General features: G+C 44.2%; 1 protein-coding gene across 5 annotated transcripts in view; it reads left to right on the forward strand.

The window, feature by feature from the left end:
* shroom1 (shroom family member 1) overlaps nucleotides 1–17,107 on the forward strand; it is a 32,936-nt gene that overhangs the window by 11,659 nt on the left and 4,170 nt on the right. For 4 of the 5 annotated variants that reach the window (XM_023429458.2, XM_023429459.2, XM_087180143.1 and 1 more), the window contains 7 exons: nucleotides 9,833–12,760; nucleotides 12,874–13,060; nucleotides 13,296–13,348; nucleotides 13,806–14,456; nucleotides 14,587–15,183; nucleotides 15,897–16,005; nucleotides 16,727–16,999. In XM_023429458.2, the coding sequence (XP_023285226.1) occupies nucleotides 10,053–12,760; nucleotides 12,874–13,060; nucleotides 13,296–13,348; nucleotides 13,806–14,456; nucleotides 14,587–15,183; nucleotides 15,897–16,005; nucleotides 16,727–16,999 (4,578 nt within the window). In that variant the 5' untranslated portion in view covers nucleotides 9,833–10,052. Of the gene's footprint in view, nucleotides 1–7,075; nucleotides 7,262–9,832; nucleotides 12,761–12,873; nucleotides 13,061–13,295; nucleotides 13,349–13,805; nucleotides 14,457–14,586; nucleotides 15,184–15,896; nucleotides 16,006–16,726; nucleotides 17,000–17,107 lie in introns of those variants that run through there. The other variant, XM_087180144.1, reaches the window with a different exon arrangement.

Genomic DNA, 17,107 nt, shown 5'->3' on the forward strand with positions numbered 1-17,107 from the left:
CGTCAAACTGAAGGCTGTGTACTGAGTGTTCCAACCTGTTTGCTTCACCTGCTGTTCCTGCGCTAGCTGCTTATCAAACACATTCCTTTCTATGTGCCACCGCCAAGAACCCGAACCAGCCAAACTGTGGGGTCAGAGTGCCATTCTGCCATAAAGTGTCAGGTGTTTGGTCTGCTGATAATTATTGTCTAGTACAGAAAGTAGATTGTTTTACTGTACGGTATGGTATTTATTCTTAGTTGTTGAAATTACCTGCAAACAAGCCCTACTCTCTCACTTTCTGTCACTTTCTCTTCTTTCTAGAGGACCAGACAGAAGATAGCAAATACACTTGCACCCATCTGAGCGCCAGTGGGCATGTTGGTCATAAAATGAGGTGTGGTCAGGCGCCTTGTTGGTGCATTGCTATATTGCGGCAGTGGAAAGCGATTGTGCAATTGACTTTAATTAAGAGACTCGGTACAATCCTTTTGAAGCATGCGCCTGGCACAGCGACTGATGTCTGTGAAGAGACGCCCTAAATGCATGTACGCCATGCACCATGGACTAGCACTAAACATAAAGTATAGCTGAAGTAAGTATTTGGTCATAAATCAAAGTATCTGACAGGTAAAATGTTGATCTGAAATGCACTAGATAAAGAGTGAAGGGATATCCAAAGTTACAAAAATTCATTAAACCAAACAAAACAAATTGATAAAGACCGCACAACATTAAGACTCCGCCCGCATGCACACACACACACTGCCAGACCAGGCAGACGCTGCGTCAACACAATTTCTTGTGATGGAAAGAGCAGGTCTTTCACACACCGACACACACACACTGGGCATGAACGCACGCAGGCTTCATGACGAGGAGTGGACCGGTCACCAGCTGCTAATGAGACTGTACATAAATACACACACAGATACACATATAATCGCCTAAACACCGGGCATTTCTCTGTCATCAGGTTTACATAAAACAAGTGGATTAAGCTTGTTAAACACTGGGTATGTATTTGAAATGTGTATTCTGTGCAAGGCCGATTCTGCTTTCTGGCTTCAGCCTTTTGCCAGTTTATGCTTATTTTACATTGGAGTGGTAGCACATGTGGACATGGCACTTTGTTGTACATTGTTTCATCTCAGTTGGTAAATTCTGTGAGACTGACACCACATTGTAGTTTATGAATACAGGATTCCTGCTTTGTGCCTTTTTAGGGGTATTTTTCTTCTTACACAGTTATCATGATGTACCATAGATGATTGTCCTGCAATACCATCGTTATCGGGGGCAATATATCGTGTTAGTATCATGATAGTATTGTGTTGTGAGTTACTCTGTGATTCCCACCCCTAATAAATGTAAACTTTGACCTGCTTTTAGTATGGCTAAACATGTTTCCAAAAAGACTCCTAACAAAACCATTAATGCTCTTAACATTAATGCTTATTAACTTCTTTTGTACAAAATTAACTACATGGCAAGAAAGAACGGCAGAACAGCAGTCACTTTATGCAAATTGTGAAAATCCAAAGAACCAGGTCATATCATATGGTCTTTATGCCATACCACTCTCTATAAGGTGTGATAAGTCCATTAACAGCTTTTGCGTTGGATTTGAACAGCGTTAATACATTCCATGAGTAGCGCAATAAATACTCAGAAGGGGCAAATGTGTAGCGGCTTGCACAAAGATTTCATTGTTCTCCGGTGTCTGTTTGCTTAGTTTTATTTCCTGTTGGCCTGGCATTTTATGAAAAACAAACTGATGCTCATTATGTGTTCTGATTAGCACGTGTCGTTCTTTAATGAAATTCATCCTCATGTGCCTATCATATTAAGATAGAAGTTACAGTGAGATTAAATAATGATTGGTTATATTACAAGAACAATAAGTGTAGTGTTAAGTCAGTGTCTCTGCGGCAAGTCACTGTGATACACCTCATATGCTCATGGTGAAGTCACGCAGTGTGTCATGGCTGTCGCAGTACCAGTTCAGGGGCCACCGTGGGTGAATTCCTGCATCTGTTATGTGTCTGTGGTCAGCTGGTCAGACCACGACTCATTATATAACACAGCAGAGATGGTTGCTGCAGCCTGGCAGGGCAGAGACAGCGATAGGAGGTGGGCAGGAGCTGACACAGGGATGATGAGGTGTCACAGTGCTATTTGGTACAGGGTGGTCAGCAGAAGTCTTAATCCCCGTCTACACAGGTTCTGGTTTGTGAGATGCTACTGTAGGTTTTCTATACACATTTTAATACGCTATTTAAAGGATACACAAGGCTTGTTATCAAGGGATGAAGGTCAGGTGAAGACCAGACTGAGCTTCCTATGATATGTCCTGATTCGACTGCTGACAGTGTGTGTCTTTAGAGGATTGCTGAGAGACGAGTGCTGAGCTATGGGAGACACTGGGGACCAGGAACAATAGATGTTTTTTTTTTTGTTTTTTTAAGGACAGCTTTTTTCCATTATGATGAAGTCACTGAGACTTTTCCCACCTTTGAACAGGAAGTGGGTCATTTGCTATTGTGTGTGTGTGTGTGTGTGTGTGTGTGTGTGTTTTTTTCTGTGGTATTTGTCCACAGCTTCCTGCCGGGCCGGGTCTCTTCTTTCTCACTTTCTGTGTTTTCCTCCTTTCATGCATTCCTCGCCCTGGCTGTCTTTTGTCACCGTTGCCCCCCTGTTGTTTGTGGTATCACACATTTGCTCTAAATAAGGTAATCTCCTACTTTGTAGAGAACCTTTAAGATGCTGTCACTGTTTTGGATCCAGTGAAACACATAATCCTCGAACCCTGAGGTCAGGCGCGTCTTGAGTCTCGGTCATGTCTGTACTGACAACAGTAGTTACCACCTTGCATCAAGAGAAGTTTGTTGACCTCTGTGCAGGCAGTGGTGGTAGTATTTCTTCTGAAAGGTATTGGCTGTGCGACAGCATTTAGTTTGCTTCCTGGTTGTCTAATTGCCCTTTTATAGTCATTTCACATCTGACTTTGACTCAGGTTGGTATGTTCTGAGATTTTAGTACACATACCAAAGAGTGAAAAAAATATGCTGCAGTAATGATGAATATACAGTGTCCAATTTTAGACTAAACACACACTTGCACAGAAAAAGGCCTGCAGCCCTGTGCTATTCTAGTGCGGAGGAATTCCTACAGTATCCAGTTAAACTCGCCATGACTAGATCATATTGCAGCCCCCTGGGGGGTCCTTAATACAAAAGTAATTGTCTTCTCAGAAGCCACTTGACAGTACTAAGAAGTTTATCATTCGCAGAGGGCCATGTTCATTTTTAAACCTAATGTTGCCACCAGCATGTCCTGGCTAACCAGTTCCTGGTTAATGGTTGACCAGGGAGGATGCAGAATGCTTAACTATTTTATTTGTAGTGGAGAATGTTATTAATATACGCTATTGACCTTGTTAGATTTTGTGTTGGCGGGTGTTTGTCTTTATGTAAGCATTGATTGTTTAACTGAAAGCCACATACTGTGCTGATAGCAGGGCTGTTATCAATTTGCATCCCTGCAAATACAGAAGGAGCAGTGTTGTAGTTACGATTGCACACGCATGCATTTAATATTCAATAGTGAAAACATGTAAGTTTCTTCAAGTGTATGCAGGTTTTGGCCGAAAAACACTGATGTTAAATCAAGTAGACTAAATGTTAAAAGTTAAGTATGTTGGCCAGATCAGTGCAGGAATGCTGAGCTTATTTGAGTGTGACAGCTTGTCTTGGTCAGCAAGAGATTTCAGACACTGATGTGAGCACTGCCCAGCAACACACAGTGTCTTTCTCCTGCACATGGCCACTGTTAATTCTCCCCGTCTTTTTCAGTGTTTGACGCACACATACAGGAGGAATTGCACCGCAGACGTCGGTGACAACACTGCATGGCAACACGGCTTTCCCTTTCCCGCTACTAGATGCTTTTCTCTGTCAGTTCTCAACACTGGACCACTTCCACCTTTTCAAAAACAGCTTCCTCTTGGTTTCTGTTTGATCGGAGACAATGGGAATGATGTCTTTCAGGTCCTGTGGGAGACTTGAGTCCAGAAGTGAAGTCATAGCCGAGCATTTGTGCTCTTGTGATGCCTCCCTCATCTGTTTTTATGCTCACAGATTTAAAAAATGATTTCTGATCTGAAGACACCAGGTAAAAGTTTTTAGTGCCTTGTGTTAAGGGCATCTCAGTGGTGGATAATGGAGGCTCAAGCAATATGTGTACTGTACACTGTGAGTGAGTGAAGAAGATAATGGTTATAAAGGCCTTCATGGACCAAAAGGTCAGTGGAACTATTTTATTCATATGGAGAAACTATTATATCATTCATTTTGTAGGCAAGAGTGGTGCCCCAAGAATAAGATGTACTGTATGTATATAGCTTTGCTTTTAGCCAAAGCCACGAACTATTGTCGTTTTGATTTGTCATAGCAGAAAGAGCAAAGGTGCAAACAATGTTAACGATGGCTCCTTCAAGTTCCTCAGTGAACCAAACCAGTGAACAAACGTCCAGGAGAAGAAAAAAAAAAATCTCTCTCTGCTAACTCATCAGTCAGGCTCAGGATAGTTGCTTTGTCTTTCCTCGCTCCACAACATTGTTAGAAAACCACAAGTTATGACATGTATTTGGCTCTTTTCATTTGGTGCTATTCAGCAGGTGTCATTAGTTGTTACCATGGAAACGTGGCTATTATTTCCGAGTTAGCCTGCGGGTCAGGTGGCTAACTTAAAATGAGTCACTTTCTATTTCTGTGAAACTGTCTATCTTGCATTACACTAATCTTAAAATAGAAATTAAGGTTGGTCCGACTTTACAAACCAGTATCTTTTTTGAGAAGCCAGCCCTTCTGTTACAGTATCTGGTATGTAACTTGTATTATTTATTATTTTAATTACACCTGCTTTTGTCCTGTAAACATGTCTGCAGTAAGAATTGTTCTTCTGAGCAGGTTTAAAGTCTTGTTTCTCATTAGTCAAAGCTTTTTTTGATTGAGAGCAACAGTTCTAAAAGCAGATTTGTGAGGACAACGACCGATCCATTTAGCTCCACAGTCAGAGATTCTGGAGGTCCGTCAAACCATCATCATCTTTATCAGCAGACGTAGCAGGGCCAACGGGGCTAACGAGATTATAGGTTTTGGCTTGCTAGTTGGTTGTCTGGCTACCATGGCATCAGCGACTATAACTCCTTAAAATTCCCTGCTTGTCTCTTTCTTTCTTCCTCTTTCTCTCCTTTTTGTATATGTGGCATCTTTTTGTCATCCTGACCTCCCCATCTCTGTCTCTCATTCTCTATATATCTATATCTGCCGTCTGCTTGTCAGACGCCTGGTGGTCCAGTCTCGTGGCTGCATGGTGAAGGTCATGCGGGAACACATAATCACCATTGAAAGACAAAAAAAAAAAAAACTGAAAGAATTTAACACCCCCCCATCCCTCATTCCGCCCTCTCTCCATCAGACTCACCCTGTGTTCACTCGTTAATAAATACAATCCTCTTTAAGAAAGTGTGTCCTTGCCTGACACTTTTCTTTACCACGTCGTATTTAAAAGAAAAAAAAAAGCTCTTTAAATTCTTCTGCTTCTTACAGCTTACCCTCTCCTCCTACAACCTTGATTGAGATTTCAGCTCAGTTGCCAGGCAGAAGACAAAAGTCATGAGCTTATCCTTGTTTACATGTTTTGTATTTAAAGTCGACCCCTGTTGTGGAGTTCTCGTACAGTCACGTGTGGAAATGATTTCAAAGCTAAAATCTAATGGCTCAGCTCCTAAATTCCAACACAGGATTCAGGCATCAGTCAGACAATAAAACAAATCAAAGTGTCCAATGTGTGCTCAGCTTGATATTGACACAGATGTTAAACTAGGCCTCACACAATTTTTGTGTGAGACTGAACAAAGCAGATAAAACCTAGTCTATAATACAACTCTCTGGCGCTTTCAGCTCAGATTCTCTTTTAGTTTTGCACCTTGAAAAATAATATCAAAGCTACAACTGAAGATATTAATCTGGCACTGTGGTTAAAATGCTTCTCTATGCCTCTCAGTTCCACAAGCATCTGTACGTGACAAAGAAAAATTATGTTGTCGTCAGGTGGAGTCAGTAACAGCCCGGTCGCTCCACTTGTCTGACACTGTGTTAACAGTAAGGAAAAGGCATAGCTTAGCACCAGCGCTGCCAGCCATAATAGAAAACAATAGCGAAGGCAGGGGAGGGTCTTTGTCTGACAATAGACAATCACACAGGAGTTGGTGTCATTAAGAGTGGGTTTGACCCATGCAACAGACAGATCAGTGTTAAATTGTGTGTTTGAATGTTTATTATGGTTTATGGCATGGCTAACTGGTGAGAATTTATATTGGTATTCATGACGTAGTAAACCTCACCTCTCTATTAAGTTCCTTTCATTATAACTTCATATATATAGTAAACAGATAGTTATATATTATTATTATTATTATTATTATATTATTTTCATAAGATTTAAAAGAGGCGAATGATCAATTACACTAACATAAAGTTTCACAAAGTTTTATTAATCGTTAATGATGACCCTCAAACCAGGCCTCCTGCAGGTCATTAACAGAGATCTTAAAGAATAGGGGAGACTAATAGGTGTTAGAAATAAGAGAGAATGAGGGTGATGGTGTGGGATAGTTGGTCTTTGTGGGTGTTTTTTTTTTTTTTTTTTTTGGGTGGAGGCTGGGAGGTCACCCATCCAACCACTGCTACCCCCTCCCCTCCTCCGTTCTCCCTCCTGCCTTGGCTAGTCTCCATGTGCCGGGCTCAGGGCCTTGGGAATGAATGGCGCCCGGGCTCTGCTCCGTCTTTGAAGCCAGCCAGGAATGCGAGGCCTCTTTTTTCTTTTTTTTTTCTTTTTTTTTTTTTTTCCTCCCTTCTCTCTCTGTTGTTCAGGCGGCCGGCAGCACTAGCAGCTATCTGCGGCAGTGAAATATTCCCTCCGCTGCGCTCATTGTGCATCGGAGAGCCGGACGTCATAGGCTGGCCAATCACTGGCTCCCGCTAGGCAGCCTCGGGTCTCGGTGGGGGGAGAAGAGACTCGCTAGAAGTCTTCCCTCTAATATCTGGCTCTCTTGGTTACTTGGTCTGGTCCCTCTTCAGAGGAAGAAAGATGTTCTGAATGAGAAACAGAGACGGAAATCATTTGGCTAATCCTTATTTAAGTTGAATCTTAGGAAGCTTATTTTTTTTTCTCAGATGGAAATTAGGAAGGTCAACGACTTAGTCTCAAAGTTTGGGTGAGTTTCTTTAGTTTTTCTTCTTGCTAACTCTTTTTGTTAAAGTTTGTGAGCTTTCATGCAAACCAGTCTGCAAGTAGCTGATCACTAAGTAGTTCCCAGTCTGCCTTGCTGTTGTGACTGTTGATCCAGTCTCGTCCAACTTTGTGTTCAGCTTTCCTGCTGTCATTGTTCGGTTCCCTTGTCTCTTGTTGTTGTGGTTTGCGTGTGAGGGTATTTGTCTGGGCCGGTCACCCTCTGCCTCACCCTCCCTCCCTCCATCTCTCCTCTCTGTACATTTTGTCACTGCCTGTCCCCTCCATCACTTCCACTTGAGCGCTCCCCTGTTTGGGAGCCTCTCTCTGTTCGCAGAGGGAAGAGGAGGGCTGGATACCCCACACACACACATACACACACACACACACACACACACACACAGGGACACACCATAGATCAGAAGGCCCTTCATAAACACATGGAATCCCCCTTAATACTGTAGATTGAAAGGCTCTTGGGGGGTGGGTTTTGTCTGTATGCAAAACGACCACCTAGGATCATCTTTGATTCAGGTTTTTCAGCTCGGCCAACAAACTTGGCAATACAGAGAAAAATTTTATAAGAGAGTTTTCTGTGGTCAGTCTAATTTACCAAGTAGTCCTTCAACACAGGATTTTTCTATTTGTTTATTTGAATTGCTTTGGTTGGTAAAACCCTTAAAAGAAAAGAAGCAGACCATACACAACATTTGTTGCACTTCCTATTAATGGCGAGGCCCATATTTTCATACTGTGGTGTCAGTTGATGAACTGGTTGGCTTGTCTTTGTTTTATTGGCAATTTTGACCTTTCCGCATGCATGACAGGTATGCAACCTCAAGTCAACAAAAGGCATGTAGGTCAATGGAGAGAAAAGCTATTTGCTCTGTCATTAGAGTCCACAGTAAAACCTAAACCTACCATTAACTCCCAGGGTCAAGCTCATTGAAGATGACTTGAGTTTTCTGGATAACTGATGATGACAAAAGGTCAGCTTTACCGGAGTACAGGAATTTTATACCTGCAAGTCATTAAATTCAGTGTTTGTGTCCAGTGTTTTTTTTTTTTTTTCTTTTTTAGAATGAATAAGGAAACTATTATGAAGAGTCTGATATAATTCAGCTATCAAAGACTGAAATCAGGATTGAGGTTAATTGGTTTCTGGTCTAAATGTTTTTCAGTTTGAAAGGCCCAAAGATTATTGATCATGTGGTATTTGCAAATATTTTATGGGTTTATTTTGCTTGACTTTGTCTCAACTGGAAATTAATTGGTTTTACAGCAAAGGACAATAGAATGAACGCTTGTGTAGTTAAGATAAAATGGGTATATTTTAGGCAATTATTTGAAGAAAAAGAATTAAAGCAAATACTTCACTGTCCCTAGAATAATCAGGAGAAAAGGCCAGAGTGCTGCAGAACAAGGCATTATACATCCGTCACATGACTAATCTTCCCATATTTCTGTAGCTGCATATGGAATTCCTGACATTTTTTCCTGAGTGTGCTGCAACGTGGACCGCCAACCTCAAGGCCCTTAATTAAAGGCCTCGTTGATGCAAAACGGCAAACACACTCCTTCAGCAGGTGGTTAACTGTACTGACCTACAAAACCGAGCCGCAGTAAACCGTGTCAGACACGAAATGAAAAAAAAAAATGTCGTAAAACTTATCTTGCTCACATGATGATCTTAGCTTTGACTTTACAGTGTAAGAGGAGGTAATGACCTTTAAACCAGACAGAAGTACTTATTGCCTTATTGGTGAATGTACTTTAAATGCCTTACCTCCATTGCTTTTAAATGGCTGTTTTGATACAGACCTGTTGAACAATATATTGCTAAATAAAACTCAAAAATTCTTTGGCTTTTAATTACAAAATGTGATAAAAATTGATGAAAACATTTATGTAAAGTGAAGTTAATAAAGGGTAAAATACATTTGAACTCTGAATAAGTACAGTTAAAGGATTTTCCTCCCAGTGCTGCCATGTACCAGCATCTCTACCCTGCTGGTTTTTGTTTCTTTTAACCTGCTACTCTCTACTGGAAGAAAGAAAAATGAACATTTTTTCAGTGAAGGGGTACATGATTTGTCTTTACAACTTAACAACAAATGGAGTAAAACTTCTCACGAGAGGAATTTGACCTAGAAATGCCAGGCAAAGATTTTTCACAGGTGACTTATTGCCTTCAGGCACCTTAATTGTGTTTCAGCTGAAACCACCCTGCAAAAAAATGGCCGTGTCATTTCCCTAGAAGATATGCCAAGCTGACAATTCAACACAAACAGGCGTGTTCGTGTTAAATCGTTATGCTTTTGCAAAGAAGTCAAAACAGGTATATAGTGGGATGTTTGTGAAGCCATTTGGTATATTGAGTATTGGTCATTCAGTTTTTTACATTTTTTTTTAATTTCTGTTTGAACACACATATTTTGTCAAACCATTTCGCTCTTGAGCGGTCACTTGTCCCAAATTTATGGCTGTAGTGTGTGTCCTGAGTTAAGACTTGAGGCTGATAACCGGTCTGTGCTGTGTTTGTGTTTTTCTCCCTCAGGAGCTACTGAGCAGACCATCTCAAGAGGATTTGAGTAAACAAAAAGGAGGGAGGAAAATGACCTAATTAGCGAAAAGCGTGACGGACAACCTGGTGCAAATGTGTTGGTGGTAATTTCCCCAGTTTCACCCACAAGGCAGACACATGCATCAGCGCACATACACGCACGGCACATTTGCAAACCCTGCCCTTCCCTTCCTGCCATTCGCCCCGATCCTCCATGGATTCCTACAACTTCCACTTTGAGAGAATGAGCAACGTGGACCTGCATCCTCTGAGCCTGCCTGTCAGCCGGCTCTCCCCAGCCAAGTCCAACAGCAGCATTGTCGACCAACTCGCCCACCACCAACACGGCAAAGGAGACTCTGCCTACAGCTCCTTCTCTGGCGGGTCCACTGCCCCTGACTACCCTTCTCCCTTCCTCCCAGACGACCTGCAGTCCAGCGCCTTCAGCCACTATGCTGATCTCAAGTATGTAAAGTCCATTTACCATCCCACCCAGGTTCTGCAGTCTGATTCAAAGACCATGGACCAGCTCTATCGTTCTGTGGAGGCTATCTCTCAGCACTATCGCAACAACACTAGCTCTAATGCAAACCACCACAACCACAATGGCAATGGCAGTTTCCATACCAACAACAAAGCACTCTCTAAACAAGAGGCGCCTTTGGGGGCTCCATCCCAAAGTGTATACCCTCCTGTCCATCCTCCTCCAGTCCCAGCACGTCTGGATAGTTTCATAGCCACAAAAAACTTGGAGAACAGCAGGGTCCACCACCAAGGTACGGAGTTTCAACCCCAACAGCCTCAACAACAGCCCAGACCCTACAATCGACTCCATTCGCAGCACCATGGTCTGAATGCCCGAAGCCCTGAGAAGGCCAACCCAGATACAGGCAACTCAAACTTCAAAAATGATCCAGTGTATTCAGTTTGGAGGGGCTCTCAACAGCAGCCACCACAGGCCCAGCAACCACCAAGCTACCGGCCTCACCTGCAGCCTCATGATCAGAGCAGGGTGAACCCGGAATACCTTTTCATCATGGACAACAAAGCTGCCTCCGATCAGCAGAAATCAACAACCGTCCCAAGCGGATCACCTCCCCGAGGCACAAGCCAGCCTGAGCACCTGAAAGCCAGACATCTCTCGAACAGTGGTGGATGTAATGGAGACCATCACAACAAGCCCAATGGTAGCAGTAGCCATTTTGAGAGTCAGCGCAAAAGGGCGCACTCAGCTCACGACTGGCTTGGGCCAGAGCCGACACGAGCTGCCAGCCCCTGGAATCCTGGTCAGAGTGTTATCAACAGCAGCATCCAGCATAAGGGCCAGTACTACTTTGTCACAGGAGTGTGTAAGCTGTCTGACTCCAGTATGAGGACGTACTCCGCCTCTGTGTGTGGGTCTGAGGCAGGGAGTGAGAGTTCCACTGTGTTGGAGAAGCACAGATTAAGAGAAAATGAAAGAAGCCACAGCACCATGGATAATTTGTTTAGACCTCTCCAAGAGAGTTCTCGCTTTCCCAGCGGTACGATTCCAGATGAGAGTGAGGTTTTCATTTCCGTGTCCCCCAGGAGTCACGATCAGGAGAATCACAGACCATCCCTCATGTCGACACAGTCCTCTCGAAGCTTGGACACCTTAGAAGAAATCGACACGATCCAGAGTCGAGAGATCGGCCGCCACTCTGCCAACAACCCCATATTCTACTGTGGACCTGACCGAAACTGCTCGCCACATTCACCAACGCAAACGAAGGAGGTCACCTCACTAATAAGCAACGAACAGCCCAACCACTCCAAAAGAGAGGAGCAGGCAAAGAGAGGGAAGCGGCAACCTTTGGGGGATGTAGCCAGCGAGAGGATAAACAAAGAAACGACCCCGCTTCTCTATCACCTCACTGGGGCTAACAGGGCAGCCTTGCAGCCCAGAAAGGATGCTGACTTCAGTACAAAAGGCAAGGAAGCAATCCTGAACAAAACAGGTCAGGGAGACATGGCAGTAAACGACAGTGAGAGACCTCCACGAGGTAGCACGAGCAATAACGACAGAGGGGACGTTACCAATGTCGCCTGTAACACTCTGGATGACTCATTTAAAAAGTACTACAAAGAGAAGCTGAAGGACGCCCAGTCTAAAGTCCTGAGGGAGACTTCGTTTAAAAGGAGGGACCTGCAGCTGTCATGGCCACACCGTATCAGGCAAAAACCTGAGCTGAGGCCGACAGTGATTCACGCTTTCTCCCCATCGCAGGACTCTGAGACTTCCACAGACACACTCACTCCATCTGTGACCTTTGAGGAGACAGAGAGGGGGAGCATAAAGGAAGACGTCGAGGAGAATCAGAAGGAGATGGACCAAGAGACTGAAAAGGAGAACGGGAGGCCGACAAATGTGGCCCAGCCCCAGGTGGCACGCATCGGAGGCAGGAGGCGACTGACTCCAGAGCAGAGGAAGATGTGTTACTCTGAACCAGAGAAACTCAACCAGCTTGGCAGCACACCCCACCATTCCGCCTGTCGCTCCTTTGGCAACGAAAGTGAGAGTCTGTTTGCAGCTGAAAGTGAAGGAGAGGAACGTGGGCAGCAAGGAGAGCAGGGGCTGGTTGCAGCACGGAGGAAGATGTTTGAGACAAGAGGTCGGGCGCTCTCAGCCTCTAGTGCCTCAAAGACAAACCTAAAACATCTGCAACACAAGGCGCTGGTGGAGTACATGGAGCGTAAGACGGGCCAGAAAGTGGCTGAGCCACAGCAACCAGCAGCTCAGTTACCACCTCCGCCCAGACAGAGGCACTCTCTGGGAGAGAAACCATTTGACTGGGGTCCCAGGCCTCTATCAGGAAATCATGAAAGCAAAAATACGAAGAAGAAGCTCCATAGACCCCACTCTGCGGGCCGCATCCTTGATTCCTCCGCCAGCTCCATCAGGTAAGAAAGAGAAAAGACAAGAGAGCGAGAAAAAAATCTTTTAATGTTGTTTTTTCTCATAGGGATCAAAAGCAGACATTTTTAAGTGTTATGTTTGAATTTTCACAAAACAGGTATGCACAGTTCTTCTCAGCACAGTCTTGTTCTGGTCAATATACTGGCCAGTCAAGTCAGGCCAGATGGAGGGAGAGTCGAGGTCCAGCTCAGGGGAAGTCTGCCTCAGTGGAGAGTCTCTTGGACCAGCCAGAACCTCCTAGTTTCTTCAGGAACAGATCAACATCCACACCGCATGCATTTCAGGTGAGTCATTTCAAGATTACCCTAATCCTTAACATCGGTAGACATTGGTATTTATCCAGGTTAACTTACATTGTGATGTGTAGAAAACCCCCATTTTGTATAAGCAAGAGAGTTAGAAAAAAAGAGAGAAAACAAGTCATACTTTGATCCATATCTGTTACTGTAGCATTTCAAACTCATTTTACATACTTTGCTGTTGAACTCACACGTTTTTGTTCTTCATCTGGGTCTGCAGGCACATGACTACGAGAAAGATCCACTCCCAGTTAATACTATGGAAACCTGCAGGTATGTAACAGCACTGCAGACAAATTGGGACATTTATATTGGTTTTAGGTCAGGAGAGTATTAGGTCAGTGATGTGTGTGTGCTGCGGCACAGACTGTAAATCTCGACTTGATTCACTGAGGCGCTGGAAAGTCAACACCAACCTGCTCCAGCAAACCTGCGTTCCTTCTTGAGAGATTTTCGCACAGGCTGTGGTCATTGACTGAACCATTTTCAAGGAGTTGGTCTATTTCTCAAAACTATGTTGGGATTTGTCGGAATATCAAATGATATTTCTCTGAATCCATTCTATGACGCATTTGGTTTTGCCATCAAGAATATGTATACGAAAAAAGTATGAAAAATGTGGCAGTTTTTGTTTTCATTTTAAAGCCAAGACTTTCTGTTCTAAAATAATCGTAGTTCACATGAATTGTATGGCTTATGCTACACATTTGACACTGAATGTCAATTTCAGTCCCCAGAAAAAAGCCACTGAGGATCCCTTGGTAAAGCCAGTAACTGAGGGCCAGCAGCATGTCCGTGTGGTTGCACAAAGGGGGAAGTCCATGGAAGAGCTTGGGACTTCAAAGTTAACAAGACTATCAGCAATGAGTAAAAGTTCTGAGCAGCTGGATAGACTGTGGAGACATTCGACTGGACCAGGGGGGCCGGAAAGAGACAAGAGGAGTGTTTCATTCATTGCCGAAGTCAGAGAAGCCCAGGGACAGGAAAGAGCGAGGAAGATACAATATCTAAGAGAGGAAGCGGGAAAAGAACCAGAGATTGTTGATCAGAAGAATTCTCAGGGACAGACACAAAACCAAACCCAGAAAAAGCCCCTGTTGAAGCAGAACTCAGAACCAGGGGAGGATCCGACAACAGAAGGAACGAGGAACTCGAGTAGATCCACCTCCCCGGCCTCCTACTCCTCTTCCCGGACCAGGGTTCACTCTGGATCTTCTGGATCTCACGGCCCTGTCACAGATGAGTTCAAGTACAGCAGACCTCCCAGTGAGAGTTCATCCAACCCACCTTCTCCCAGAGGGATAGAGACCAACGAGAGGGAGATCAAGTCATCCAGCCCTGCCCAGCCAAAACTTTCCTGTGAAAACAGGCCTTGCTTCAGGTAAGATTAGACTATCAATGCAGACAGACACTCATTGAATCGTCATCAATTCATTGTATTAACCCTTTAGCAGGTGTGATTCTGCCCTGATGTGATTCTTAACTGTAATGTTTTTAACTACGTCCCGTAGAGTCAGGACTTCTCCCTCTGTGACTGGATCAGAGAGAGAGCAGTCAGTGGACGAACCAAGCAGCGACGCCCTGCCACATGATTCAAACCACGAAGTGTCTCTGAGCTGCGGCGTCACCACAGATCCATCGCTGTGGATTCTCCCTCCAGAAGAAGAGATCAAAGAGGACGTCCAGAATCTGCTGCTGACAGACAGCGTTTTTGATGACGAGTCCACCTGCTCAGCACCTCAAACGCAGACAAGCGAGACCTCTGTGTCTCCCTGCGCCTCCGTCACTGAGGCAGACGTCACTCAGCGGGCGGAGGAGGAGAAAAATCCCGGCGCGGAAGATGAGAAGTTGGGAGAAAACCAGGAGATGGAGGAGAGGGGAGCACCAGAGGGGGAGACGGAGAGCCTGGAGGGGCCCGCCGAGAGACCTCAGTGGGAGGAGCTCGTGAAAGCGGTGGTCAAGGCCGACCCATCACTGGCCAGGGTGCTCTACCCGCTGGCCGGTCGTAAGACGGCGCTGATGCTGATGGAGCAGCTGCTGTCGGAGGACACGCTGCTGATGGAGGAGCACTACAAGAAGAAACAGGAGCAGAGAGGAGCTGCAGAAAGGTAAATATTAATGTCCTGGAATATTACACCAGCTGTGGCAATCACACATAAACTTTTACTGCTCTATTGAGAACATTTTACTGCCTCAATGAGAGAGAACAGCAAACTCCTGAGAATACTTAGTCTGAAATGATTCGTATGACTTCTTCACAGAAAATAGCTGTAAAACAGTGGAAATTGGCATAGATGATAACTAGATATGCTTCATAAATTTCCCAATTCCTTGACTTTCCATCCTTTCAGGCGGCTACATAACCCATACGGAGCTGTGTAAATGGAAAGAAAAATCCATCCCACTCACACCTTTCAAACCATTTTAGAGCTGACGTGCTGGTGCAGACAAAGCCCAGTTAATTAGGATTCCTGGTTTAATGTTTGCTCTGGGAAACTTGATACTGGTTTCTAGTGGCAACAGACCTGAGCTCCACCAGTGCTGTGTTACATTTAGTTGCATCACATGTACACACCTGACACACCTGGCTATCTGCTTGCTGCTGAACATGCACTCAGATTTCTGCTGGTGTAAGCGCACCTCAGATACGTAGAGAATGTGCCAACGCATGTCATGGTTTTGTAATAGTCTCAGAGTTCACAATTGATACAAGAATTACATCTGAGTATGTCTGTTCTGTATTGTGAAGGCTGGAATTATTGGTTATATCAACAGGGTGCAAGAATGTTAGCCTGACCTTAGCACATCTTTCTTCTTGTAGTGCTGAAGCGAATGAAGGGGCTGAACCATCTCCGTGTCTTCCTGCTGCTGACAGCCTTAAACCTCAGTGCACAGACCTGCAGAGCAGAACTGACATCACTGAGAAGAAGGTAATTATTATTCATTTATGCAAAATAACGGGTGGTTTTCATGTAATGTGTATATTTTAATCCTTTTTAACGATTAAATCCTTTACTAAGAGGAAGTTTTATTTCACAGTCAGAAAAGAAATAAGCCATTAAAACGATATCACAACAAAATATAATGAGACCAGTGGGTAGCTTCACTAATAAGAGACAATATATGTCTAAAGTTGTCCCCGCTTTGCTGCACGTAGGGTAACTATGACAACAAACCAAGCAGGACAGCGGAACATACTGAATATTTAACTACCCACTTTGAACGGTGGTCTCATTGTGTTTTTCTTTTTTGAAACACAAACTAGGTGGTGATTTCATATTGATACCATTCCGGATGCTATTTGGCCTTAAGTGGAGTCATTTCAATGAGAGATAGCTGTGTCTCTCTCTTCACATGATGTACTGTCTGTCTCTTATCAGTCCCTCCCACTTGTTTAATGTTTGGCTCAGCAGATAGCCCCCCCCCCCTTTTCTTCATGATTGTCCTGAACATTCACTTTTTATTACAGTATATCCTTATTCATGATCCTATAATAGCAAATGGAAAATAAATATTATAATTGGTTCATCTGGAATCTAAAATTATGTGGTTGTGTTTACGTATATTTTTATTTTTTCCCCACCTTATTTTTTTCTTGCTTTTGTAGCATCATTTCCTATAGTCTCTCACACATTTCTCTTCTCTTAACAGCATCTGTTAGTGTCTTATATCGAGGAGCGTCTGCGCTCACTGGAAGAGACGCGCGGTGACCTCCAGGCAGAGATTCAGGAGAACGTGGCCCGCGGCGAGGCACTGGAGGTGCTGGTCTGTGAGCACTGTCTGCCCGTGGAGCTGGAGAGGTACAACCTGTTCATAGGAGACCTGGAGAGGGTGGTCAGCCTGCTGTTGTGCCTCTCCGCTCGGCTGGCCAGGGTGCAGAACGCCCTGAGCACCGTGGACCAGCACACAGATGCTGAGGAGAAGGTGAGGGACCAAAACCTTTTTTTTTTTTTTTTTTTGGGGGGGTGAGTGGGTTCATAAATTAGGTCTTGAGGTTCGGCTGCATTTTTGTATGCTATTAGAAACAGCTTG

This window comes from Seriola lalandi, unplaced genomic scaffold (assembly GCF_002814215.2).
Source record: "Seriola lalandi dorsalis isolate HSWRI2012SDOR001 ecotype SW California unplaced genomic scaffold, Sedor1 jcf7180002054893, whole genome shotgun sequence".
Taxonomy (NCBI): Eukaryota; Metazoa; Chordata; class Actinopteri; order Carangiformes; family Carangidae; genus Seriola; species Seriola lalandi.